This window comes from Zootoca vivipara, chromosome 9, assembly GCF_963506605.1.
Source record: "Zootoca vivipara chromosome 9, rZooViv1.1, whole genome shotgun sequence".
Taxonomy (NCBI): Eukaryota; Metazoa; Chordata; class Lepidosauria; order Squamata; family Lacertidae; genus Zootoca; species Zootoca vivipara.
The window spans coordinates 52,481,021-52,508,331 of record NC_083284.1 but is presented as its reverse complement, the minus strand read 5'-3'; the positions used below and the strand labels follow the sequence as shown (position 1 = coordinate 52,508,331).

At 44.9% G+C, this 27,311-nt stretch overlaps 1 protein-coding gene across 1 annotated transcript; it reads right to left on the bottom strand.

Annotated features, from left to right (window-relative positions):
* Window positions 1-1,315: 1,315 nt before the first annotated feature.
* Window positions 1,316-27,311, bottom strand: KLKB1 (kallikrein B1). Its single transcript, XM_060278777.1, has 17 exons — window positions 27,238-27,311; window positions 26,651-26,709; window positions 24,955-25,114; window positions 24,373-24,476; window positions 23,283-23,442; window positions 21,104-21,160; window positions 16,226-16,228; window positions 15,565-15,614; window positions 14,786-14,942; window positions 14,297-14,403; window positions 14,016-14,175; window positions 13,781-13,896; window positions 11,164-11,338; window positions 8,804-8,979; window positions 8,480-8,575; window positions 7,701-7,840; window positions 1,316-4,696 (listed from the first exon to the last, which is right to left on the bottom strand). Exons 2-17 carry the CDS (start codon window positions 26,706-26,708, stop codon window positions 4,541-4,543), a joined length of 1,875 nt encoding a protein of 624 aa, XP_060134760.1. The 5' UTR covers window position 26,709; window positions 27,238-27,311; the 3' UTR covers window positions 1,316-4,540.

Here is a 27,311-nt window from a genome sequence, read left to right as displayed (position 1 = left end):
ACTAGAAGGAGTGAGATGGTGCTTGCCCACTCGCCATTGAGAGCCTCTTAACACATCTGTAATGAGTGCCTCTACTGGCGCCTAATTCTCAAATATGTAAAGACTTCTCATACTTGATGAGGAAAAGGTGGAGGGTGTTGCCTTGGTAGTAGCAGGAGTGGAAATTGTAGAAAAAGAATGGCATAAACTACAGTGTTAAAGGTATAACAATAGTTTAATGTTGTGAATTGAGTCAAATTTCTAAACTTCATGTTTAAAGATCACATTTGCCATACAAAATGTTTTATATTTTCAAATTATAGAGTTCTCCCCATAATTAATTTGTCCTTTCCAAGCAAATGGAAGTGTGAGAAAGGAAAAATGCTCATTAGCAACCTCTTAAGTGCATGAATCTATGGTGACAAAATGCTCTGCCTAGCAGTGTTCCCCCCCCCCCTCACAAATGCACAATGAGAGGCATCACCCTATCTGCCAGCTGTGGGGAAAATGAGATGCAATTAAGAACATTAATCACAGCTCTGGAAAAGTGACTCTCTTCATAATGCACACTGCTCTTGCAGATGTGCATCTGCTGGTTACAATATTTTCCCACAAAACGCTGCATATTAAGCTTGCGAAGTGTTCCACACCTTTAAAAATATACACCCCACTAACGTCACCAAGGCATACAAAGGAGGGTGGGTGTTTTCTCTATTCCCTCTCTATAATAAACATGTAAAAATGACATTGCACAGCCCTCGTTGAAGGATTTGCATTGCCTCATCATAATCCTGGATTTGGGTTGTAGAGGAGCAAATGAGAAGGCAGGCTCCACAATAGCAATGACCATGGCATGGGAGCAAGAAGGGAGGAACACAGAGAGTGGAAAGTGGTGGTCGAGGAGTGTATTATGAGTGTAGCCAGGTCTATAGCTTTAAAAAGTCAAAATAATTTCTAAAATTCCTTATCATTATTTTCTGAAATCTCCCACATTTCATAATGCCTGTGGCTGCATACACACCTTTCAGTCACCTTCAAAGCATATGGCTTTCCCCAAAGAATGCTGCAAAGTGCAGATTACCCCTCACAGAGATACAGTTCCCAGGACCCTCAACAAACTGCATCATTGGTAGAAGTCCTTTGTTTTAAAGGTGCTTTAAATGTATAGTGTGTGTGCCGTCTCAAAAACAGAGGAATGTGAGGCTTAAACTTATGAATGCATTAAAATTTTGAGAAAAGCTGTTACTACCCATACTGTTTAATTGCACTCTTTCCACATGAATAAAAGGGTTAATGCAGCCGTTTCAGCATTTTTTATGCGAAATGAAAATTGCTCAAAAGACATTTTAATGACTTTTAGGCTTTGATCTCTCTTAAAGAAAAGTTCTTTTGAGGGCAAGGAAAGGTAAGCATCTTTATTGGAAGAGAAACAATTTTGCTAGATGGGAAGAGACAAGCTAATTTAAAAGCCAAAATACTTTAGTGGGGAAGTGGAATGTAAAGCAGTATTTTAGCAGTCTCCATGGTACAGGTGTCTGACAAAATGTGCCTTTAAAGTCTAGTCTGTATCCTGTTGTAAACCTTATTTCCTACACCACAATAATATTTCCTCACTTGCCAGTATTAGAACATTTAGTTTTCTTTTTTGAAGTCTTTCTAGACTTTTAGGTTTGGTCCAAAGAACTGAACAAGTATGTCTGCATACCAAAGTGAGCTTTGGACTTTCCTTACTTGAATGGCAGCCTACCATACTGGGTGCTATTTGATATGTGGGATAGGGGCAAAAGTAGTTTCCAAAATGGCAAGGTGGTCTTTCTTTCAGGGCTCACCCCAACTTTTGTTTGTGCTATACCTAGAAAGTGTGAGTCTGAGCGGCTTTCTGCTTGACCCACACGTCACTTTCTAGGCATGGGTCTGAGCAGTTTCCCCCTTGCCCTACTCCTTTCCAAGGAAAAACCCACTCTTCGGCGATAGATTGGAACAAATGAAACCTGAATTGCTGTTTGAGCCAATCACTAGATAGAGGTTTTCCCCAAGAGAAAGCAGTAGAATACAAAGTGTGGATAAGCCCTGAGAGGGGGAAAAGTCATCAATTCTACTTGGCATGTCTAAGCACTTGGGGATTCCTGGAGTCAGTTTTGTGTGCCCAAAATAGCTCTGCATCTCAGATAGAAAACAGGATTACATATTCTTCAAAGAAGTGTGACTAGCCCAAGGTCACCCAGCAGCTGCATGTGGAGGAGCGGAGACGCGAACCCGGTTCTCCAGATTATGAGTCTACCGCTCTTAACCACTATACCACACTGGTGACATAGGAGGATATCCTATGGGCCTAGGGATACGTTGGAGCTCCCACACTGATGTAGAAGATGGAGATTCACTGTCTCTCCATCCTGCAGCTGTGGAACATTTGATGCCCTAAAGCTCTACCCTATAACACATATAAAAACATTTTCTTTACTAATGTACCTGAGTCACTAGTTTCATCATGTGTTTAGATTTTCTGGATGACTTTGTTGGTCATGGTGCTGGCTGGCAATGAACTATATCTCTCATCTGCTGCCTTCATTATGAAATACTTGTGAAGAATGGAGACAAAAAATAGGCTTCTTCTCAGAAAAGTGATGAAGCAAAGGTCCACGCAATGCAACAGGCTGCATACAAGGAAAACTGTGGGGGATGTGTCTGAAAGCAACAGACTACTCTGTATCAGCTTTCTAGTTGTAGTATCACCAAAAGCAAGTGACCTCACATCTCATCACAAAATGTGCCAGATAAATCCCCATAATGGGGAAACGAGGGCATTGTTAGTCTGTATCTGTAGTCTGCTACTGGCAGACTTGTTCAGAATATAGGTTTCTTTCATATACTCAACACCAATTCCTTGTGCCTTTCTACACGATCACCCCCCCCCCTCTTTGTACTACTTGTTTTTTGAATGGGATCTGAACAACTTTCCTCAAGATCAGGCGGGATGCACCACTTTCCCAATACCACCATATTTAATAACTGGAAAATTATAATTTTTCACCTGCTGATTTTCTCCATTTTCCTGCACTGCAGGAGTACTTCAGTAAGGATTGTTCACACCCCAGTCACCCACAAATAAAACCGCCCCTCCTCTCATCACAGGCTCAGTTTAGATTTTTTTCCCCTTTAAATTTATTTGTAGGATTTCTCACCTGCTGGTCAAAGCTGGTTATTAGTATTTATTTTCATTTGATTTCTTACCCGCCTTCACTATAAGGTCAGGTTACAGCAATGTAAAAATACAATTTTAAAAGCAATGAAAACAATTTACAATCAAAAGAATAGCATGAGTCCCAAAAACATATATCTCAGGTGTCAAAGGCCTGGGTAAAAAGTCTTCAGCGTAGGGCAAGAACTATGCAATGGAGAGGGAATTTCATAACTTAGGGGCTGCCACAGAGATTGCCCATTTCTGGGGCACCACCACCACCACTAAACTTATGAGGGTGTGGAACTACCCAAAAGGGAAGTGCTATTTTACATACTAATGAAAAGCAACTGCTTCAGGAAAGAAGAAAGAGGAGACCTATTGCTTGGCATACATTTCCCCCTTCCCATGAAAGTTCTGCACAAAATAAAGCTCAGTCTCATGCAAAATATGATGGTCCACTTTTTGGTTAGTTTTTACTTATATGAATCAATGCTTGGCTGTTGTTTTTCCCTCCCTCTGTAACTGCAGTTAGCGAGAGAGAGAGAGAGTTTAGCTTGGCAAGGTAATTTAAAGGTATCAAAAAAAATGAGTGGTTGCAGTGGATATTTTTTCAGGAATCTAGTGCAGTCCAGAGGAAATGAAATGCACCTATGGAACAGCCTCCTCAATGAAGCTCACAGAGCACCTTTTGTGTGTGCCCCTTATTGGCATCAGGCAAATAACTTTTAATTCAACCAGGCATTTAAATTGTGCCTTAAATCCAGGCTGTAGGGGTTTTTTATGCTGCTTTGATGGAAGAACTTTTCTTTTCTGTATTTTGTCACTGATTTGATTCTCACCGTATGTTGTGTGTTTAGGATTTTGTTGCAAGCCACCCAGGAGCATTGAGTTGGCGATATAGATCCAGCTGAGCAGTCAACATCAGCATCATGGTGAAATCCACGAGTCTTAAATATTGCATTTAAGACTTTGTAGAGTTATGCTTGCCAAAACGCACTGAAATCTTTTATGCTTAGGTGTGGACAATATCCATGTAGGATTAAAAAAAACTTAGACACGCCCATTAGAACAGTGGGACATGCATTTGTCAAGCAGTGATTGGCTCAAGTACATTCATTCCCCCTTTGTAACTTGAATACACACCGGTCAGTTTCAATATTAGCACCAGGGTGAAAGGCATTTGCCACTTTGGGGGTTATTATTTTTATTGCATGCAACAGGTCAAGTGAGTTCAGTCTTTGTTTCAATCTTGCTAACTAGCCTTTTCAAAAACCACAAGTTCACAGAACCTCTCAGAGATTTCTCAGAGAATTCCAGAGCTGCTTGTCTGACATCATCTTCGGTCCTCTTCCATACGTTTAGGTCACTGGACATTTTTTTTTATGATGCTTTTTCGAGAATCCACTCTACAAACTTAGCCACATTAGTGTAAACTCCCGGTTGACCTGCACGAGCACATCCCTCACCCCAGCTGGTAACACCAACCAAATACCAGCTTCCCTGATGTTTACATGAGAGAGGACCACCTGAATCTCCCTAGAGTGAGAGAGAGAAGAAACACACATATTGTCAGTATTTTGGCTATGTGAGAGTCCTGGTCTTGAATGGGACATCCAAATTAACAACTGCAATAGCAGCTCTTTTTCTTTTTTTTTATAATAATTTTTATTAATTTTCAAACAAAACTAAACAAACTACACAACTACACAAACATACAATACAACACTGTCCCTTCGTTTTCCCTCCACCCACTGGTCCACCTCTGCCACCAGTGAAACCCGTGCGCTTTGAGAATCAAAGGGGGTCCATTGTGAGCTGGGTTTGACCTCCCCCCTCCCTCCTCCCCCCTCTTCCCCCCCCCTGCCACTGAAGGGACAGGAATGGAGGAGCTCTGAGGATTGGTTTCCCCCAGCTCTTTCATAAACATACTTAAACAAATATACACATAACAATAGTAGGGGAGAATTTTAACTCCCCAATTCTTATTATCTTAACCTTATAATTGTGACTTCCTCGGTAGTCTTCCTCCTGGTTTTCCCTAAACAAAATCTAAAAGCTTATGGCGGGTTTTCTATTTCAGTTTAAAATCCTTTTCTTATAATATTAACTCAATCCTCCTCCTTTTCCGTGCTGCCCTCCCACAGGCCCCCTCCTGCCACAAGAGGAACCTGTAGGGCACAGCATTTCCAAGGTTCCATTATATCCCCTCCTCACCCCTCCGAGCACTCCCTGCCACTGAGTAGCTCAGAGTAAGGAGAGGAGAGTAGGCAGCTTTCTGCCTAAAAACCTAACTTAACTTACAAAATTTACATTAGCTTAAATACTTTCCTAAGCCGTTCTTATGTCTCCCTCCAGAAAACCCAGCTTATTTTCTTTCATTTTTACACTCCATCTCCTCTCCCTAAGTCTTTTCCCCCAATTGGATCAGCATTTCCGTTAACAGGCCAAAATTTCGAAAACCGTCTTTCAAAAACTAAAAGTAAAACTTTTAACTAAAATTTTCATCCCACACCCATTCTTTCCCATGTCCGTCTCCAGGCCCTTGTCCCCCTCTGCCCCTGTCTTTCCCATTCCTCACTGACATCACCCCACATTCCAACCCCTCCAGGATCTTCAAGTCCATTAAACCTCAAGTTCCTTTGCTTCTCATTTTCTTGCTCTGCTTGTTTTCCTTCCTTTTGAAGTCCATGCTTTGCTTCATCCCAAGCATATTTTTTATAGTCCAAGTCCTCTTTAAAATTTTCATCAAATTGTTTCTCCTGGCAACCAGTCTCAATCTCCACAGTCTCCAAATTCAAATTTTCCTCTAAGTCCTGGACTTGGACTTCAACCTCAGCTGCTGGTAAATTGGGATGTTGCCGTTCCTTGTAAATGTCTTCCCATGTTTGTAGATAGTTTAGCACAGCCTCCTGGAAGGCTCGAGAGTACTTTGTTTTCATACTTTTCCTAACCGCAGACAAACAGGAGGTGGAGAACAAAGGGTGCTGGAAAATTCCTTCCTTAGACGATCGACTCCATTTTGGCTGCTCTTTTCCTTTGTCTTTTGATTCAATCACAAATCCATTCTTGGTTCCAATGTTAAATAGTTCTAACACATTTTCAGTCAATTTTTACTGATCACAACAGTGCAATAAATCCACCCGGTCTTTTGACAGTTTGACAGCTTTTGACAGCTGTCAAAACACTCTCCCCCTTTTTAATGCTGTACCTCAAGGGGTGCCGGACTCGGGAGTTGAGAGGGTTCGAAAAAGTCTTTCTTTCTCTCGGGTCCACAATTCCAAATGCTTTTCGTCGTTCGGCTTAAGATTTTTTAAAGCGCCTCCCAGTTTTCCATTAGGAAGAGACCGACTTCCGTTACTTTAAAGTCTCTCCTATTTTTCCAATTGTTAAATTTAGAGTCCGTAATCAAAGTTCCACTTACTTTATGGAAACCTTTAACTTTGTTCGGAAGAATCCGCCGCTTGCCGGGTCAGGACTCGGAGCTTCACTTCTCGGAGGTAAGATTAAGCCCAAAATGGCTCCCGCGGTTCCACCCCGCCGGCTCTCGATCGCTCTACCGAGCTCTCGGGCAGCGGGGGATCCGCAAAACGGAGCAGCCGCTGGGCGCGTGAGTCACCGGGACTCTCTACCCGGTGCTTTTACGGGGAGTCCGCTCGCTCTGCGGACTTCCCCCCCCCCTCCGCGAAGCCAGGGACTTCGGCGCGCGAAGTCCCTGCGTCCTTTTCTCCGCCGCGACAGACCGGAAGTCCAATAGCAGCTCTTTTTCTGAGTATAAACAAACTGCAACAGGGTTGTTCATTGGAGTAACGTCACCAGAACTCAAAAATAATCTGTTCGTAATCTGTTTAAATGTAAAATGGTGGTAATTCTCAAATGCATTGCAAGTGCTGATTTCAATCCAATGAACTTTAATAGTTTTGCCATTCAAACCAAGAGTAAATAAGAGTTAATTTATGCATGGTCAGCAGAATTGGCATTAACTAAGCACCCAAACCCATGTCATTTCGTCACATGTTCGTTGTTTGATGCTACCTTTAATTTTTCAAAGGAAATGAAAATGGCCTTCTTGCCAGGCAAAGGTACATGGAATGGTTTTACTTTAACCCTTTAGTCAGTGCCAGCAAGTCTGCTCACTGCACCCTACATGTAATGGAACCTTTTTGTCCCGGCCCATCTACAGAGAACAATAGAAAGCAGGACCCACCATATTTAATGGTTACACTGATTTCCTGAAAAGTGGGACAGAAATGGCCAGTTCCGCTTACACTGCTACAGACCAAAGCAGATGTTAAAGATTAGACTGCTCATGTCATAAGTTAGCTTGAAAAGTAAATGGAGAGAGAATATATATGGCGCAGATTGGCACATGCTTATTTCTTTAACTATTCCCAGGGAACCTTGGGAACTGTAGTAGGAGAGACAGCAAGGGATTTTTAGCACCTTCATTCACCAAACTACAACTCCCAGGATACTTTGGCAATTAAACTGCTCAACATTTGTAAATGACGTAAATCCTAAGTAACACAAAGGAGGCTGTTACCTTACAAGCATCCCTGCCACCTTCTCTGTAGCCAGCACACATCATCTCGTCAGTTATCCTGTGTTCTTGGTATCGTGACTGGCATTCTAAATTGGATATTAGGGGGATGCTGACTTTTTGCAGAGCATCTTGTATCTCACCTACAGTGGTACAAATGACGGAAACGGGACACAAAGCAGGAAGGGGAGAGAGAGATGTCAACAATGTTGCCAATTCTTCCTAGCTCAGTAATTCCCAGACTGTGTGCCTAAATTGTCACAAGAAACTACAGAGGCTCCCAGGAGCCTGAAATATCCACGCACCCACTACGTAGGCTGTCTGCTTTATCTGTACACATGCAGAGAATGACTGCAGATCAAGCATGCTGCATTGGCAGATGGTTGCCTTAGATTACCTTTGAGGTCCCTTCCCTATCTATGATTCTATGCACTGCTCTGGTCTGCTTCTTTTCATGCATCTTCCACTGGTTACAGAACTGCCCTGCCTGCACATCACTGGTGTGACTCCTTTGGGAACATCAACTAAGTGCATCACTTCTAATATCAAATTAAGGCCCCACGCATATTATACATTTAAAACATTTATATATTTGTAGGCAGTGCAAAATTGAAAGCTTCTAGATTGTGTATCAGTGCAATTGCTACCCTATTGGTCACAGGAAACCCTCCCCTCCAGAGCATGTGGGTTTTTCCCTGGCATGACTTCATCTTTTCTGGATTCAGCATAATCATTTCCAAAGATAAGTATTTCACATTTATTAGTTTTATTTTTTTCAATACCTCTCTCTTTTGTGTAACCCCATCCAGTCACCCAGCAGTTGGTGAATTCTGTATTCATTCTGTCTTCAGATGGTAAGCATATAGGTTGCTGTAAAGCTGAGTTTCCATTTAAAGGAAAAGTAGATAGTTAAATGTGGAGGAAAGAGAATTCATTTAAAACTACATCACATTCCTGTAAGAATGCCAATCATAATTTTTACTTGGTTGGAACAGTAGCTGGTTAAAAGCTACTGCAGTCAAGTTACTTTAGCTTTATTGGTAGCAATGCTGAGTTCCTTAAGATAATATTTAGGATTTTGCAGTAAACTTAAAAGTTTCACGTACCACTGAAGTTCATCGGCCTGTCCAGTTTCATTAAAGCGATGTCATATCCCGTCTCTGATAGCTCATACTTAGGGTGGACAATAATCTCTTGAACTCTGAAGAAGGGGGTATCTTTATTTATTTCCGACTGCTTCAAAATGCCCGCATAAACACGCCAAACATCCGTTACCAGAAGGCTAAGCAGAGAAACAATTTTAAAAGATCAGGCTTATTTGAAGCTTTGAATATGAGGCTGTTTTCCATTGATGTAGAAAGGCTAACCTAAGATCCATGCCACACAGAAATCCAGCTATTTCTTTGTGTTTTGAAGTACTGTATTGTATTGTATTGCATTGCATTCTTTTCATTTCTATTCTTGTAGCACCTAATTCTCCCCAATACTTTTTGTGCTTTTTTGGTGCCCCATAACATCTGGAAGCCATTTATAACATGCCCATGCCTTTCTTGAAGTCTCAGTAGTCTTTCCCTTCTGCCGGATCAGCCCAAGGATCCATCTAATCTAATCGTTATAGTGGGGTAGCAGAGCTGAAAATATTGCCTATATATTTGGCAACCAATGCACCTCTGGAAGTGCATACTCGATTCTGACCAAATTAAGCCTCCTAGAGCACGATATACACCAGGTAGGTTAGTTTGGTCAGAATCAAGTATACACTTCCAGAGTTAACACTAAATACCAGGGGTCAGCAAACATTTTCAGTAGGGGGCCAGTCCACTGTCCCTCAGACCTTGTGATGGGCTGGACTATATATATTTGGGGGGGGGGGGGAGAACGAATTCCTATTCCCCACAAATAACCCAGAGATGCATTTTAAATAAAAGCACACATTCTACTGATGTCAAAACACCAGGCAGGCCCCACAAATAACACAGAGATGCATTTTAAATAAAAAGACACATTCTACTCATGTAAAAACATGCTGATTCCCGGACTGTCCGCGGGCCGGATTTAGAAGGCAATTTGGCCGGATCTGGTCCCCGGGCCTTAGTTTGCCTACCCCTGCTAAATACATTACTTCTGGTAAATGAGACACCATAGCTGCTAGAGGACCATGAAAATTTGTGTCCCGAGCGTTTTAGACTTGTCTACCCATGCAATCTGAAACCAAAGGGGTGCATTGGTTGCCAGGTGTGTGTTTTCCCCCAGCCCTCCTACCCCACTATTAAGTTTTCCCACTAGCAGTCCAGTAATTTCATGTACAGTCATCTCTCTAGTGAGATGGACAGTTTTCACTAATACTGCAGGGCAGGGATGGTCCAAGATATTTTGCCACCTGAGGCAAACTATAGAATGGTGCTCCACCGTCATGTTTTACTCCTAAAAAGAACAGGGTTTTATATCACATGCATTCAAGCTCATGGGAAGAAAAGCCAGACCTACTGTGCATGCAGCTACTTGGCTTATTTATTTGCAGTTTAGGAGAAAGTGCCACCAGCTCCACACAAACACCCATAGCCAAAAATGCCCTCTCAGTTTGCTGACCTAAATGCAACATGCCACACAATGGTGAGAGAGGGAGAGCAAGCGAGCACAAAAGCAAGGCTAACACGCACAAAGGGAAGCAGTTCACCTCACTCCATGCATCCTGGATTAATGGGGAGACACTCATTCACTCAAATTACAATACATGAAAACAGGACTAACAACAGAAAGTGGGGAAAGCCACTCATTCCCACATTTTTTTGGAACAAGCAGCCAGAGAGCAGTGGGAGTGCAGGGCAGCCACTCCATGCCATTCAGTGGGTGAGGAAGGAGGAGGAAGGAGGCTGGAGGCAAAGATAGAGGCTCTGACAAAAGCGCCACCTCAGCTGGCTTGGAGGAAGCCCAGTGGGGGAGGGGCGGGGAAGGCGGGCAGGCAGCATTGCAAGGGGTTCACGAGGCATTGCAAGGGGTGCGCAATGGCCAGCCATTGCATGGACACTCTATGGCCTCTGCTGTTTCTAGACTTGCTGCTGCTGCTGCTGCTGCCACCCATTCCTGGGTCTCTCCACATGGTTTTCTCCAGGCATCAGATGCCTGCAGAATTCAACACAGAGCGGCTATTTTTAGGAAATGTGCCTCATTGCCAGGCCACTGCTGCTACTGGGAAACATCAAATATAGCAATGCGGGGGCATACATTAGCATAATGGGACTTCTCTATCCTTCCCTCACAAACATGCATGCAGCAAATCTACTCCAGGAGGTCTGGAACAGATGGAGGGGTGGAAGGGAGAAACCAGAAGTCCCATTGGACTAGAGGTCTTCTTCCTGCATTGGATATAACTGGATCTCACCCACTCTTCTCAAGGCTCATCCCTTGCTACTTAGAAAACATTTAAACAATTCAGTTTTGCTTACTTCACAGAGGTTTTACTCACTCTTCTGCACAATGGGCTGCAGTCACTATCCATTGGTCGCTGATGATTGAACCACCACACAGATGACTCTGAAGAGATAACTTTGCATGCAAACTGACTTGCCAGGGCCATTCTCCAGAAGATGAATTTGTTCCTCCAACAATCCGATTATTTGCCACAGATTGCTGCACACATACTAAGAAAATACTTAAATCTCAACAATGTTGTTTTTTTAGTGCAAATATTTACCACATAGTTTTTGTTTATTGCAACAGATTACATAGGTTGATTAAAATTACAAAACTTTGAAGTTTATTTTTAATATAAATTTTATTATTATTATCATTTTTAAAAAAACTTTCTTTTATGCCCTCTCTCAAGGGCTATATGTGGGCTTTTTACCACAACAGGCATGCAAGTTCAATTAAACTGAGGCAAATGAATTGGCCCAAACCTCCCAATGGTCTTCTAGAATTTTGTCACCACTATATTTCATCACTGATACTCTGAATTAGGATTACAGTATGCAAACTCCTAACTGTTCCAGTTCTCCTTGTATCCACCAGGTGCAATCTTGTGTGTTTCTCAGGCCTTTGTGGGATACATTAAGACAAAAGGACTTCGTGGCCTGTAACTTACAGGGAGAAGACCAATTCAATCCACCACGGAGTCCTTTCCCTTGTTTTCAAAGTCAAACTGGATGCGACTTTAGCAAATCAAATGCTAACCAGACATGACTTGGGACAGCCGGTCACTGGCATCCTGATGTTTTCATTTTAACCAAGCAGCAGGTATGGGACTGTCCCTTCCCACAAGGATTGGAGCAGTAGTGCAGAAGCAGAGGAGTGTTTAGTACTTTCCCTGTTTTGCTTTTTCCCAATCCAAACTTAAACAAAGCTGCTGTCAGCCCCAGTAAGGAAAGTGATACATTTTCGAAGGTGGCATGGAACTCAGGATATCTAACCATTCTCAATCTCCCTCACCAAACAGTAAACTTCCCTATCAGAGCTAAGAGCAGCTACAAGTTAGATGAAGAAACGGGAAAGGGTGAAATTTCTACTCCTACAATGCAGGTACTCTCAATCAAGTTCACATATATTGGTGAAAGTAAGTTATGAACGTGCATTGTGTTAGGGAAACTACTTGCAAAAAAATGTGCATTTGAATCAAAACTTAATACAAAATTCATATATATACCTAAATGTTGGTGAATTTCCATGAGGGGTTATAAATAAATAAGTGGCAAAACTGCTTTGTAAATGTGAAGAACTAAATTTCAGAATGAAAAAAAAAATAAGAAACTAAGAGAACTGGAAATTGAAAGTTTTGTCTGAGCACAAATTAAGGTCTAAGAGGCCTAATCCCTTTTAAGAAGAAGAGTAAACACAAACCAGCAAACAGAAGCTGATGGGCATTTGATAGCTAGATAGAACTACCCCAGAAATGTTTGTGCAGAAATGTTTGTGCAGAGTGACCACAGAAAGTTCAGGGACATGAGCAGCATTTTGAACAGATAGAATCTGGTTCATAAAACAGAGGAAGTAGCGCTTTACAGAGTTAGAAGAGATATAAAGGTATCTAATGAAAGTTGTTAATTCTGGGTTATAGGCCGTTTTTGTTCCTGAACTGGGCTACACTGTAGGTTATTCTATATCGCTGTATAATATATAAATTTACAGCAGAGCATTGCAGATTAGAGACTTCAGAGGAGACAATATTGGGAGATGGACAATAGGCTGCCCTGTGTATAAGGCACTGTCAGGGGATGCCTTACAGAGACCCGCCCCCTGTCATTCTGACGAGCTCCTCACCCAGCGTCAGCACGAGCAGCGAGTCAGGAGAAAGGAATGAGGAAGTGAGCGGGGAGGAGAGAGGGCTCTGTCAGGCATCGGAGCCCCTATGAGAGAGGGCCAGGGAAGGAGGAGTCTGGAGAGATGTTGGACACAGGGCCGCCAGAAAGGAGACCGTTCCCTCCAACGCCTAAATTGAGGCACACGACCACCCATAGGGCCTTTGGGGTGCCCAGGCTTTTTTGCTGGGCGAGAACCTGGAAGGAGCCATTGCGGAGTTCTGACACGGACTGAGCAGTCATGTTTCCTGAGATCTTTGCACTGTAAATAATATGCACAATAAAACTCTGAAAGACAAGACGGAGTGGAGCGTCTTTACTCAAGAGTAGCCGCAAACACCTCTGACAGGCACCTTATTATATTATAAGAAAAGCGGGTTTTATCTGATTTTTCTCAATTTTTCAGCACAAACTTTGAATATTAATGTTTTATCTCAAAATTCATAGTGTTTTAGACTTGGTTGCCTCACTGGTTACTTCAGTTGGCATCAAATAGGAATTATCATGTTATGCTTTCCTGTCAAATTTGCTCAAATGATAAACCATTGCATGTCACCCATCTGTTATAATGTACTCAGTTGGTTCCACCAGAGCACCCACACAGGTCTGCCTCAGCACCACCCTCAGTACCATTCTGGTAAGGAGTAGCCATGCCACTGCAACACTCTGCCACCAGGCCATCCACCCCTGCTAACCCGTGTAGCATCTAGAGTCCACGGACAGCCATCCAGATGCTTTAAGAAGCCCACATGCAGAAAAGTTAACCACATACTTTCAACTTTGACTCACCGGGGTTGTCTTTAACCTGACACAGTCTTAAAGAATAGCCGGAAACCTTTCCCGCCTCAATCACAATTTTATTCGGTGCCCCATCAGCAGTCATTCTTAAGTAGCATTTACATTTGCTATCAAGAAAAGAAACGAAGGTGGATTCAATTTTCAAATATTGCTCAGCAAGGGAAAAATTATGGGTAAATCTTAATATTATGGGATGTTCGTTTGTTGATTTATTTCAGAAACTAACCCTTCTCGGTTGCACAATGTTGGGTCTGGATCATAAGTAAAAAACTGGCAGCGGACTGTGTCTGTGCAAAGCTGTTGGCATTCCTTGATTCCTTTGACATAGTCTGCCTTCACTTGCTCCCCCAGAAAGTTTAAATTGTTGTGAGTCGTAAAATGACAGGCTGCCATTTTGTTCGTAACAATTGTAAACGAAATAAAATAAAAACAGTATGTTATCATGAAAAGGGCAAGGAATTCATCAATCATGAAATTGTTTTGTGGACTGCATAACTTATGCATTACCTGGTGTAGCACTCCGGCAGTTTAGAAGACTGAAACCTGACATAACTCGTCTTTCTACAAAACTCTCTGGTGTGCCATTTCTCGATTTCATCATTTGGCAAGTAAATCTAAAGCAAAAACACAAACTCATCAGCAATAGTATTGATTGCATACTGAAAGCGCTTCTAGGCCTCTTCAGCTGCATTCTGAATATATCATATCCTCTGATTCTGTAAACCAGGGTTTCCCAAACTTGGGTTTCCAGCTGTTTTTGTACTACAGCTCCCATCATCCCCAGCTAGCACAGTCAGAGGTCAGGAATGATGGGAACTGTAGTGCTCAACAATCAGTTGAGTGGAGAAACTGGAGGCAGGCTGCCACATGAACACACCCCAGATATTCATTGACTCATCCACAAGGGCTAAGGATAAATTTCAAAAAGTTTGTTACAATTTTAAACATGTTATTAGGAAGCATGATGTCTTCAGACTACTTGATAGTAATACTCACTTTGGGTTTTTTACATCTCCATCACTACCATAAAAGGTAAAGAATAAGCAGCCTGGGTTGTAAGTACAAATTGTTCTGCATACAAAGGCATCAGGTGTCAGAACTCTTGCAACCGTAACACCAGAAAACACCATCTGAAAAATGTCCATCCGACATTCTGCACAGAAAATGAATGTGTATAGTCAAACTCATCCATGAAATCAAGAAATACACATACATAGAATATCACTTTGGCCTGAGAGTTGTGGAGTCAAATTCTCCAGAACTTGTGTATTGTGACACTGTTTGACCCTTCATTCCCTGAACCCATAGTCTCAACTCAGCAACAAAGCTCATTCAATGGCTTGTGCAAGTCGTTATATTTTAGCATAGCTACTTCACAAGATTGTTGTGAGAATAAATTAGCAAAACAGGATAAGATTTGACTATATTATAACTCGAATATGTTATTGGCACAATGGATAATAACCTTTACTATAATCATTCTTTTTCATATTCACATCCACATCATCATCTTGTAGATGTCAGAGCCCTGCAGTATTCGGGGCTCAAACTGGTGCCCTCCCAATATTGTTGGACTACAACTCTTATCATCTATGACCATTGGCCATGTTGGTTGAGGCTGATGAAACCTTGAGTCCAGCAACATCTAGAGGTCACCAGGTTGAAAATGGCTCCTGTATGGGGTATATATTTATTTACACCTATGGCATTGTATCAAAACACTCTACAATATACTCTCCCTACTGTTTTCTTTTAATATATACATATTTATTTACCTGTATTGGCAAGTTGACAGGCCTTTAATGAGAATCCTGACATAACGCCACTTAGATACTGTGAGGGACAGGGGATATCGCGAAGTCCCTCCCCTCCTGAGTTCAAGCCCATCCCCGAGCACAGGGGAAAGCAGAGAGAGTTCCGATGCCAGTGGGGAAGCAGGAAGTCGGGGCCGAGGCTCAGGCAAGGTAGAGGAGCCAGGGTCCCAGGTGGGACAGGAAGGGGCGAATAAGGGGGGGAGACCCATCCCCCCAACTCCGGAATTACGCAGAAAGAGGAGGGGAAAGAGGATGGGTCTGCCAAAGCTTTTGTGTTGGAGAAAGACGCGCCAAAAGCCATTAGGAGGTTCTGAAACCGACTGATCACATCACTCCGTGTAAATAGCAATGACTTTAGCACTGTAAATACGCAGCACCAATAAAAGAATAAAATGCAGAGCTGCGTAGCGTCGTTACTCTGAAGTAGTCCACTCCGGCCACTGTGACAGCAACCTCCTAATCCTTTTTGGGCTACTTTGGAGTTGCCGGGATGAGCGTATCAGAGGCGGAGAGATGGCGGCAGATCGCGGAGCAAGCCCAGCAAGAACTGCAGCAGCTGTCGCTGCAGGCGCAGGGGGAATTGAAGGCAGCTAAAGAAGAGACTAAGAAGGTCCAGGACGACCGGCTACAACTTGCGGAACAGGTGAGAGCGCTACAGGAAAGAGAGCAGGAATTAAGGGCGGTGGCGGTAGACCTCCAAAACAAGCTGGATGCAGAGAAAAACAAGGCGGGAGGGGCACCCCAAGTCCAAGTGCTGCCAGGAAGGAGAGCCGGGACGCTAGTAAGCAAGTTCAATGGAGACCCGAGGGAATATCAGGGCTTTGAGACTGAGATTGTGTATGCTCTTGAGCTGCACCACGCTGAGTTCCCTGATGATGAGCACAGGGTAGCGTTTATTGTGGAGCACCTTACCGGGGCAGCCAGGGAGTGGCTAAGACCGTTAATCGCAACAAAGAATCCTTGCATGAAGAATGTCAAACTATTTCTAGAAGGTTTGAAAACGATGTATTCGTCCGATAGTCATATGGACCAGACTAAGGAGGAACTTCATAATTTACGCCAAGGAAATATGACAGTTCGCGCGTATTGGGCGAAATTCACCATGCTGGTGCACAGATTGGGGTGGGAACTCGAGTCACCCCCAATGCAAGCGGCGTTCTACTTGGGGTTGCATGAGGAGGTGAAGGATGAGCTCTCGAGAGGTCCAAAGCCCAGTAATATGGATCAGCTGAGCAAAGCGGCTCTGGCGGTGGGGGTGAGACAGGAATCCCGGTGGAGCGACAAGCAAGCAACGCGCGCAAAGCGGGCTTGGTTCCCACGGTCGCAGGAGAAGCCACTCCCCCAACAACCCTTTCAAGCCACGCCTGGGGCCAGTCAGGACCAGGAACCCATGCAGATTGATAGTGCGCGCGCGCGGGCTTTTCAAACCCCGGCGGCGCCAAGACGCAAGGAGGGAAGGGGTGGGAATTGCTTTCTCTGCAACTCCCCCCAGCATCTCGTCAGAGACTGCCCACATCGCAGGGAGTGGCAAGGAAAGGCGGGAACGGTTGTGCCCTCCCCCACTGATGCAGCACCACAGCAGGGAAACGGGAAAGCCTGGCTGCAGGAGACAAGGGGCAGCAGCCAGGCACAGTCAGCAGACAACAGCCCCAGCCCACCCACCCACACAGAGAGGAGCAGAGCCAGCCCACCCCTCCCAGAGCAGGAGTGGTTCTAGAAGTGACGCTCACGCTCCCAAATGGCTATCCCCTGACGGTCCTCGCCCTAATTGACAGTGGTGCCTCAGCCAACTTCTTCTCGAGAAACTTTGCAGAAGAGCACCAGATCCAGCTTCTGCAGCTGGATTTTCCCCTGCACGTGGCAACCATTGACGGCAGAGAGCTGCTGGGAGGGGCCATCACTCATCAAACCCCCCCCCCCATGAGAATGACGGTGGGAAGGCACTCAGAGACACTGGCATTCAACGTCACAACCATCTCAGACCCCCCCATCGTCTTGGGCATGAGCTGGCTGGCGCGCCACGACCCCTCCATCAGTTGGCACCAGAGATGCATCACTTTTGGATCGGACTTTTGCCTGGAACATTGCATGCAGCACCAACCAGGGGAGGGGCCTCCGATAGCCACGGTGGCCACCATGCACATCAAAGGGGGTGAGGCGATACCCAAGCCGTACTGGGACCTGCAGGAGGTCTTCAGCGAAGCGGAGTCCGACCACCTACCCCCACACAGGCCTTTTGACTGCCAGATCAACCTGGTGCCAGGGGCAACTATACCCCCAGCCAAGCTGTACGCCATGTCAGACCAGGAACTGGAGGATCTGCGCGCTTTCATCGACAAGAACCTCAAGCGGGGGTTCATCAGAGAAAGCAAGGCAGCAGGGGGCAGCCCAGTCTTCTGGGTGGACAAGAAAGACACGCAACAGCGCCGTCTTGTGGTGGATTTTAGACGGCTGAATTCAGTAACAGAGCCAGTGGCTTTCCCCATGCCCAGAGTGGATGATCTCCTGACAGCGGCACGCAGGGGCAAGATTTTCACCAAGCTAGACCTGAGGGGGGCGTACAACTTGATCAGGATCCGGGAAGGCGATGAATGGAAAACCACGATGTTCACGCCTCTGGGCTCTTTTGAATATCTGGTGATGCCCTTCGGGTTGCAAGGGGGCTCAGCATGCTTCCAGGCCTTCATGCACCACGTCCTGGGGTCCCTCCTCTTCAGGAAATGCTTGGTCTTCCTGGATGACATCCTTATCTATTCCGATGACCCAGTGCAGCATGTGAAAGATGCCAGGGAGGTGTTGCAGCGCCTGAAGGAGAACCACCTGTATGTGAAGCTGGAGAAGTGCAAGTTTCACACCAAGGAGGTGGACTTCCTGGGCTACAAGCTGTCAGACAAGGGGCTGGCGATGGACAAGGACAAGGTGCAGGCCATCCTGGACGCGCAAAGCCCCAGGACGCGCAAAGATGCCCAACGCCTACTAGGCTTCGCCAACTTCTACAGGAAGTTCATCAAGAACTTCTCTCGCGTTACGGCTCCCATCACTGACTGCCTGAGAGGCAAGCAGAAGTTCAGGTGGACACCAGAGGCGCAAGCAGCGTTTGAAAGCCTCAAGAGGGTGTTCGCCTCAGACCAGAACCTGTTCCACGTGGTTCAGGACGCGCCCCTACGCGTGGAGACAGATGCTTCTGATAAAGCTGTGGGCGCCATTTTGTTGCAACTGGACGCCAACAGAGAGTGGAGACCCTGTGCCTTCTTCTCCAGGAAGTTGACCCAGCCAGAGCGAAACTACACGGTGTTTGATCGGGAACTTCTTGCGATCCACGCTGCGTTCCAGCACTGGAGACACTTCCTGGTGGGCGCCAAGCACCCCATCCAGGTGTGCACAGACCACAAGAACCTGGAGTTCTGGAGAACTGCCAGGGTGCTCAACCAGCGGCAGATACGGTGGGCAGAGTTCTTCTCGAACTTCAACTTCTCCATACACTACATCCCGGGAGAGCAGAATGTCAGGGCGGATGCCCTCTCCCGCAAGCCAGAGTACATGGAGGAGGAGGCGCCACCGGCACCCAGGCACATTTTCCCCCCGTCAGCATGGTCCTGCGGAGCAGCAGTGGTGAGCGAGGCGGAACTCACAGCACTGACGGCAGCGGATGAATTTGCCAACCGCATCTTCAGAGAACTGAGAAGGGGGGGGGGAGCAGGCAAAAGACTTTGCAGAACGCAGGGGGCTGCTTTTCTACAAGGGTGCACTGTACCTGCCCACCACCCAGCTTAGACGTACGGTCCTCAAGCAGATGCACGACAACCCAACGGCGGGTCATTTTGGGAGGGACAAAACCGCTCACCTAGTCATGAGACACTTCTGGTGGCCAGGGGTGCGGGAGGATGTGAGGGATTATGTAAGGGGCTGTGACACCTGCCAGCGGGCAAAGGTGGTCAGAGCGCCACCAGCAGGTTTGCTGGAGCCCTTAGCCACACCGCACAGGCCGTGGGAAGTAGTGTCCATGGACTTCATCACAGACCTGCCGTCGTCCAGGGGCAAGACCGCAGTGTTGGTGGTGGTGGACCTCATGTCCAAAATGTGCCACTTTATACCGTGTGCCAGGGCGGTCTCTGCAGAAGAGACAGCCAAACTGTTTGTGGATCACGTATTCAGACTGCATGGATTACCTGTAAGGGTTATTTCGGATCGTGGCCGCCAATTTGTTTCCAGGTTCTGGCGGCGGCTCATGAACCTCCTGCAGGTGGAGGTCAGCTTGTCGACGGCTAGACACCCGCAGACCAATGGACAGGCGGAGAGGGTCAACGCCACTCTGCAGCAGTACCTGAGATGCTACGTCAGCCAGCGGCAAACGGACTGGGTGGATCGCCTGCCACTGGCAGAATTTGCCTACAACAATGCGGTGCACGTCTCCACAGGGGTGTCGCCCTTTAAAGCCAATTACGGGCGTGACCTCAGATCTTTCCCAGAGAGGGAGGGGGAGGAGGAGGAGGAGGGCCCACAGGCTGAGGATTGGGCAGAGGAACTGGAGACGGTGCACCAGCAGCTCAGAGAACACTTGGAGAGAGCCAAGGAAGCGTACAAGAAGGGGGCAGATCGCCACAGGCGACCGGGGGAGGTCATTAGGGTGGGGGACAAAGTTTGGTTGTCCTCGGAGGGCCTTCCCATCAGAGGGCGATGCAAAAAGCTGGCGCCCAGAAGGTTGGGCCCCTTCACGGTCACGCAACAGGTCAACCCGGTGGCATACAGGCTGGCACTGCCAGAGGACATGAGGGTGCACCCTGTGTTTCATAGATCGCTGCTGTCGCCGTACAGGGAAAGCAGCAGGCTCCGAGGCAGCGAACAAACCCCTGAGGGAGGGGGGGAGAGGGAAGGCAGGGAGCAACTCAATGAGGCCACGGCCATCCTGGATTCAAGGTGGGGGGTGGGGGGACTGGAGTACCTCATGGCATGGGAGGATGCTCCACCGTCCCAGAATGAATGGGTCCCAGCCACTCAGATACAGGAGGAATTCCTGGTAGAAGAATTTCACGCCCTCTTTCCCCATAGACCCAAGCCCTGGCACATGGAAAGGGAGGGGGAGGGGGAGGAAGCACGGGAGAGCAGTTCACCATGGCGCTGGGAAGCGGAGTTTGAGGAACCAGAGGATGAGGTATGGGTGTCACCGAGATCCACCCAGTCAGAGGAAGGAGCAGATTGGCAGAACATTTTTACCCCCACCAGCTCTGACGCCACGGACTTTTTGGGATTCCCATCCTCCCAGGCGGAAGGGGGGGGCTTGCAGGACTGGGGGGAGGTGTTCACACCAACGGGCTCGGAAGGTACTGAGTTCTTAGGCTTCCAGTCGTCACCGACACCTGGGGGGGACCTGGGGAGGGGTGAGGGAGAGCTTGGGAGGGGGGTGACTTTAGCACTGTAAATACGCAGCACCAATAAAAGAATAAAATGCAGAGCTGCGTAGCGTCGTTACTCTGAAGTAGTCCACTCCGGCCACTGTGACAGATACCTCATACTGGTTGGTGTTCCCTTGGCACTATATTTCAAGTAGCATTTATTGCTGAATGAGAAAGGAGATTTAAACTGTTAGCATGAAACAGGAACCCAGTCAAAGGAAAGGAAATAATTATCTAGCCTCAGATTGATTGTTTTCCAAATTTGTTGCCTTCCTCTTTGTCAGGCATAGGGATCCTTTTTCAGCCTGAGGGCCATGTTTCCTCAAGAACAAACTTAAGGGGTCTGCATGCCAATGGTGGGTGGGACCAGAGAAAAAGGCATTTGATGCAATGGATGTGACTCTTACCTTTGTACAATCAGCTACATTCCAACCAAACAAAAAAATGAGATTTTTCTACACAGAGAGACACAGACTCATCTCCAGACAAACAAGAGGCATAGTTCAGGGGTATAGTCTAGTCAGGAAAAAACAGGCCAGGAAGCTGTAGAATGAAGCCAGGAGGGACATGGTCAAGGGAGGGGGGCAAGCCCTGAGGAGAGCGCCAGATAGAGAGGCCTGCATTAGAGAAGCAAAATCCAGATAGTTGTATGTTTTGTTTGGTTAAAAGCTTTACTAAAGGAAATGATCCAGAACCTGATCCATCTCCTAAAGTGTGGAAAATAGAGAGCAACTTAAAAAAAGACCAAAGCAGATACTAATTTTGATCGTGTGCTTCTGGATTTTAATTCTTATTAGAATAGCAATCCACAAGCATCATCCAATTAATCACAGTGACAGTACTTTGAAGGTACACAGGTATCAGAATAATGTCGCTATAAAATATTTCAGCATGTGAAGTGATTAATAATGCTCTACTCATATGCATTCTGCTTGAAAAATGATTGCAATAGAATGTTGATATATGTGCATCAAATTATAGCAGCAATACTGCTTGTCATTTTTAAGGAAATAAATGAATAGAGATAAATAAATGTACAAAATAAATGTATGAGGGTTCATTGTTAAGTTTTGAACAAGGAGGAGAAAAAGCACAAGGACTTGCCATTCTCTGTAACGTATCTTGCAAACGGATTTGAGCAAGATTTTTTTTCATTTCATTAAGATTAGTGAGTAATGCAATTCCACTGCGAACAATCTGTATTTGACTCCCAAAGTTCTGGGTCATTAGCACATTTAAATCCACAGCAGAGAATACTGAAACTGACTGTTCTGAAATATATTAATCCAGTTTGTGCTATTGCAGACAATTTAATACCATTTTATGACAATATAAAGTACTACTAGCTACTGCAAGAAGGATGGATTTAGGCAGCAAACACTACTGCTAATGCAATCCTATGCATGTCTACCCAGTAGTAAGTCCAAGTGAAATCAAAGGGGCTTGCTCCCAGGTATATGGGTAGAGGATTGCAGCCTTAGGGTCTATACACCATGAGCCAAAGACCATAACTAATTTATATAATCTCAACATGGCCAGCACAATTTTATAAAAACTGACAAAAATACATGATCTGTACAGGAGAGTTTGGGGAATTTTGAGCAGATCTCTAAACTTAGAGTGCAGAAATGTGAGAATTGTCTTTGAATACTTCCTTTCATTGAAGCATGGAAATTTTCTGGTCCATTGTGTTTTATCTGGATTGAACAGTATGGCATTCTCTGATGTGATGGTTGGCAAGCCAACAACAGGTAGGCCATTGATCATAGCTTGTTAAGGAGCAACAAATCCACAATCCCTGGTTCCATTGGAACCTGAGAACTAATTCATGTCATAGAAGTTTCAAAATCAACTTTAACTGGATGGGGGGGGGGCGCAAAGGGCATGAATATCACAGCCTAATGACCACATTTATTACCCCAGAAGTAACATAAGAAACAGTATTTATGCCCTCACGCTAGTACAGGGACCTGAATCCAGGCCAAGGGCTGGCATAGAAGAAGCCTTTGATGCCACTATGTGGGATGGGGAAGTTTATGCAGCCTAAAGGCCACATTGCATGGTGGCCAAATGCCAGGGATGGGTAAGGGACAATTTGTTACCTTTAATTCTATGGGCAGATGATTGATCCTGGAGCAAACAGCCTGCGGTCCCTGTTTTCCTGCCTGGCAAAGGCATCAGAGTCATTGTAGTCCACTTGCCATATACAGAAAAACTTTAACTATCTGATCCATAGCACTGAGAAGTCCATTGGGTCCAATTAAAAAGCATATTGGAATTAATTACCGGAAACGTGCATCGTGAAATGAAGCTGTGGTGTATGTGAAAAAATGGCAGTGATTCTCATTGGTGCATCTTTTTTGGCAGTGGTCATAGCTGTCTTCAGTGGTTATATTGTAGTTTTCTCCTCGCATATCCAACCCTTCATGGATTTCCTTGCTGCAAGCTGGAGGGGGAAAGAATGACAACAGCAATCTGAAACACCAATAGCAAGGCATCTAGAGGCCTCTCTCTCTCTCTCCCAGCAACCAGGCTACAGTGCCTTATCCCAAGGCCCACACTGCTCTGTTTCAACAGTGAGCCTAAGAGGCAGAGGTCCAGACTTCAAGGGCAACCCCTAGATGCCAGTACTAGTCCCAAGGGCCAATCCCAATGCATCACACCTTATAAAGCCCAGGACCCAGATCCAACTTCTTAGTTATGTGGTCTTCCACTGAGCTGACAGCCTGTTCCCCCTAGATCTCAGAACCTGACAGCCTGGGAAGCAGATCCTACTCAGGCAGGGCACCAATTCACATGTATAGCAGAAGTAGTAGTAGTTCACAGTGGGATTTGCTTTTGAGTAAAGATGCATAGGAGCAGATCCTTATTTCCCCCACCCCACCAGGGGCCAAGGTTGAGAAGTAGGTGGTCCTAGCTATTTGTCAATCACCTGATGTCTCATTGATGTCAAGATTTTGCTTGCATGGTTTGAAATCATACCATGAGAGCAAAGGCGCTGTGCTTTGCAAGCCCAATTGTCTGGTCATTGTCTCTTGCAAGGCCCAGTGCATAGTGCTTTGCAAGCCCAGGAATCAAATGATTGTTGACACTTGCAGACCACAGTGCACAGAACTTTGCAGGCACCACTGATCAGCTGACTTCCACTGCCTGAAAAACCCCTTTCAGTCAAGCCATGTCCCTACCTGCCCCATGTCTGACATCAGATATCGGGCACCAGGTGTAGGTCAGGTGGGAAGGCCTGAAGGGGGGAATTGGGCCTTCAAGCTGGAGGTTCCCCACCACTGATGTAGACAACACTGAGCTTGATGGCCCAATAGTCTGACTTGGTATAAGGCTGCTTCCTATGTAGGGTCTCCGAACCAGCAGACCTTACCAGTGACTCGAGGACATTGTTTCCGGGAATGTCCAGAGATGACCCCTTTGCTGGGTATCCTTGGCAACGCTTGAGTATCAGTTTCTTTCAGGAAGCATGCAAACCTGACATTAAGGAAAGGGGAAGAGAAACAGATTATAGAATCATAGAATCAAAGAGTTGGAAAGGACCCCTTCATTTACAGCATACAATTATTTTTTCTTCCCCTTTATATTTATTTATAGTGTGCATTTCTGAACTATGCAAAAAGAAAGAAAGAAACCCCATCTCTGGGTAAAAACAAACAAAATGAACCACCAACCTTCCCCTCCCATAACTGTTCCCCTGCTGTTGAAATCCAATTACACTCAGCTCAGGATAGGAGGTACCTGTCCTGTTTGAGTATATTACATCATAATGTCTCGTGTGTGTGTGTGTGTGAGAGAGAGAGAGAGAGAGAGCATTATTATTTCATTTTATAATGTATATAAATCAGAAAGAGAAATTATAAAAGCAAACAAAGGTTAATGTCACTTGTATATAGATGCCACTAAATGAACGAACAAATAAACAAACAAATCAGAGATGTAATGTGAATTTTACCTTCCAGTATCTTTCACCCAGTCTCCTGGAAAGTAGGAAAATAATAGACACTTTGGGTGATACGTGCACACCATTTGGCAGTAGTCTGCATTGGGAGCATAAACCTTAGAGATATCTCCTCCTTCAAAATATGTGTTTTCGTAGATTTCAGACACACATTCTGAGACACAAAAATGCAAAATGTTAGCACATAGTTGTTGCTGTTTTCCAAAGCAGGGGTAGACAGGCAGAAGATGGCTGATGTTAGGCTTTTAGTTGCTATTAAAAGCTTTTGCCATAGTCCTTTTTGCAACATTTTGCATATTTCTGGTTGCATTGTGTGTGTGTGTGGTTTAAATGAGTGAGGGTATTTTGCACATTTTGTGCATTTTCTGAGCTCATTTTCCAATTGCAAGGTTTGGAGAATGGCAAAATCCAATGGACAGTTTTGTTGTGTCTCTGTACAGTGGGTCAGGGTATGCAAACCGGTTTTGCCAGCATCAAAGTGTGGAACAAACGAAATCCGCAAGCATCCCTACTTCAGACACCCAGCCACTTTCAACCCCCTGCGCTTCAAGTTCTTTTGGTCACATCAACCCTTTTCATTTATAAACCAGCTTTACATTCATGAGTTCCTCTGAAGAATACAGGAAGTTAAAAATTATAGTATCCAACTAACATGTCCCATCAGTGCAAGGATTTCCACTTGCACATCTAGTGCACACTCATCCCTCACCCTCCCAGATCTCCCCCCCCCCCCCCCCCCGAGGGTTGGAGAAACCCCAGAACAGATTTCAGGAGTGCAGAGGAGGAGGAGGAGGAGGAGAGGGGAAGTCCCATTGAGCAAATAGAAACCTTTGCACTAATGGGATGCTCTACAACACTACAGTTCCTTTTGCTCCTTCCTGGGTTTTTATATCAGGAAGAGTAGCCATGCCTTTATAGGCGGCCAGAGCAGGTTTAAGTAGAGCACAATGTCATGACTGGAGTAGATGAGAGCTCATTGCTCCACCTCATTATTTATGAGTTGTAACAATTCCCCGCCCCCAATCAGCTCCAAGACTAGCGCAATACATTTTGCTGCCTGATACAAAAAAGAAAAAAAATGACATCCTCCTTTATTTCATGCACAAAGACCTACCGAACTGGCAGTTTAATTTTATTTCAATGCTGGCAACAGAACAGCATCTGCCCTCACAGCTGACAAGTTAACTTACTGGTGCATACCCTTCGAGTGTCCCAACTTTCCTGGGGCATTCCCAGAATTGCCAAAAACATTCCAGCTTCTGATTTGATCCTGGAATGTCCCATTTCCCCTTCCAGCACTGTCACTGTTGGAAACTTTCCTAAACACAAAAAGGCTGTTTCTTTCTTTCTTTTTAAGTAAAGGGCAATTGAGTGTTTTAATCTACTGTATTGCTCAAACCTAAATCTCCAGTATGAATTTAACACTGTCCAGCAAAATTGTGAGAGAGGCACCATTAGTCACCACTGAAACCCCCAGCTTCCTCTGGAGAAAAACATTGGAGGATGCAAAATATTTTGAAATTTGGCTACCCTAGAATTAATAATTCAGAGTATTTGGATTTCCTCCAGTATTATTTGTTAGATAAACTATTAACGTTCCACATTTTATTTTCTGAGCTTGGTCCGATGAAGTCATTTAGGTATATCTTTACAAATATTCACATACAAGAAGCAATCTACAGGTACTTACCACTAGAAACTGAAGAAAATAACAGAATGAAAGAACATGTTTGAGAAATCCATGCCATCCTAAAAAAAAAGCAATAAAATATTCAATGCCCATTTCTAAAGTGTACTATAAATAGTGTACTATAAATAGTGGGATTTTTCAAAAGCTCACATTTCCAAGGTCTCAGGAGGAGTTTAACCAAATGGGCATCAAAAGTTGTAATTAACATTGTTCAGTAATTTCAAAAAGTACGGTATATAAAGATGAATAATTTTTGTTCCTATCTGTATAAACTATCAGCTAAGACTTATTATAATGAGTTACTGCAGTTAGTGCTATACTTTTATATCAGCCCATTAGTTGATTAAATGCCACAGCTTTAGTAAGATTTTTTTAAAAGTATGCGTCTAACATTAACAAAGCCTGATTTCTGACAATTTTTTACAATTTTTAATATATGTTGTAAGATATCCAGAGTGGCTAGGAAAACCCAGCTAGAGGTGTGGGGTTTAATTACTACTAATACTTTTGATTTGCTTCCAGCTATCTAATATAAGCCCTGCAGTAGATGTATATTTTATTTGAAAGCAAGAAAGGAAATTCATTACCTGGAGATAGTTGCTGCACTTGTAACTTTTCTTTCTGAACAAATGCAATTTGCAGTACCCAAAAATGGGGTGGG

What these genes read in the sequence shown, in the direction of transcription:
- KLKB1 (XM_060278777.1), bottom strand. Translation starts at nt 26,708, where the DNA reads ATGGCATGGATTTCTCAAACATGTTCTTTCATTCTGTTATTTTCTTCA. An exon ending in GGAGATGTAAAAAACCCAAA is followed by an intron (nt 14,404 to 14,785) that starts GTGAGTATTACT and finishes TTTTTGCTTTAG; the next exon opens with ATTTACTTGCCAAATGATGA. An exon ending in CTGCCGGAGTGCTACACCAG is followed by an intron (nt 14,176 to 14,296) that starts GTAATGCATAAG and finishes ACAAAATGGCAG; the next exon opens with CCTGTCATTTTACGACTCAC.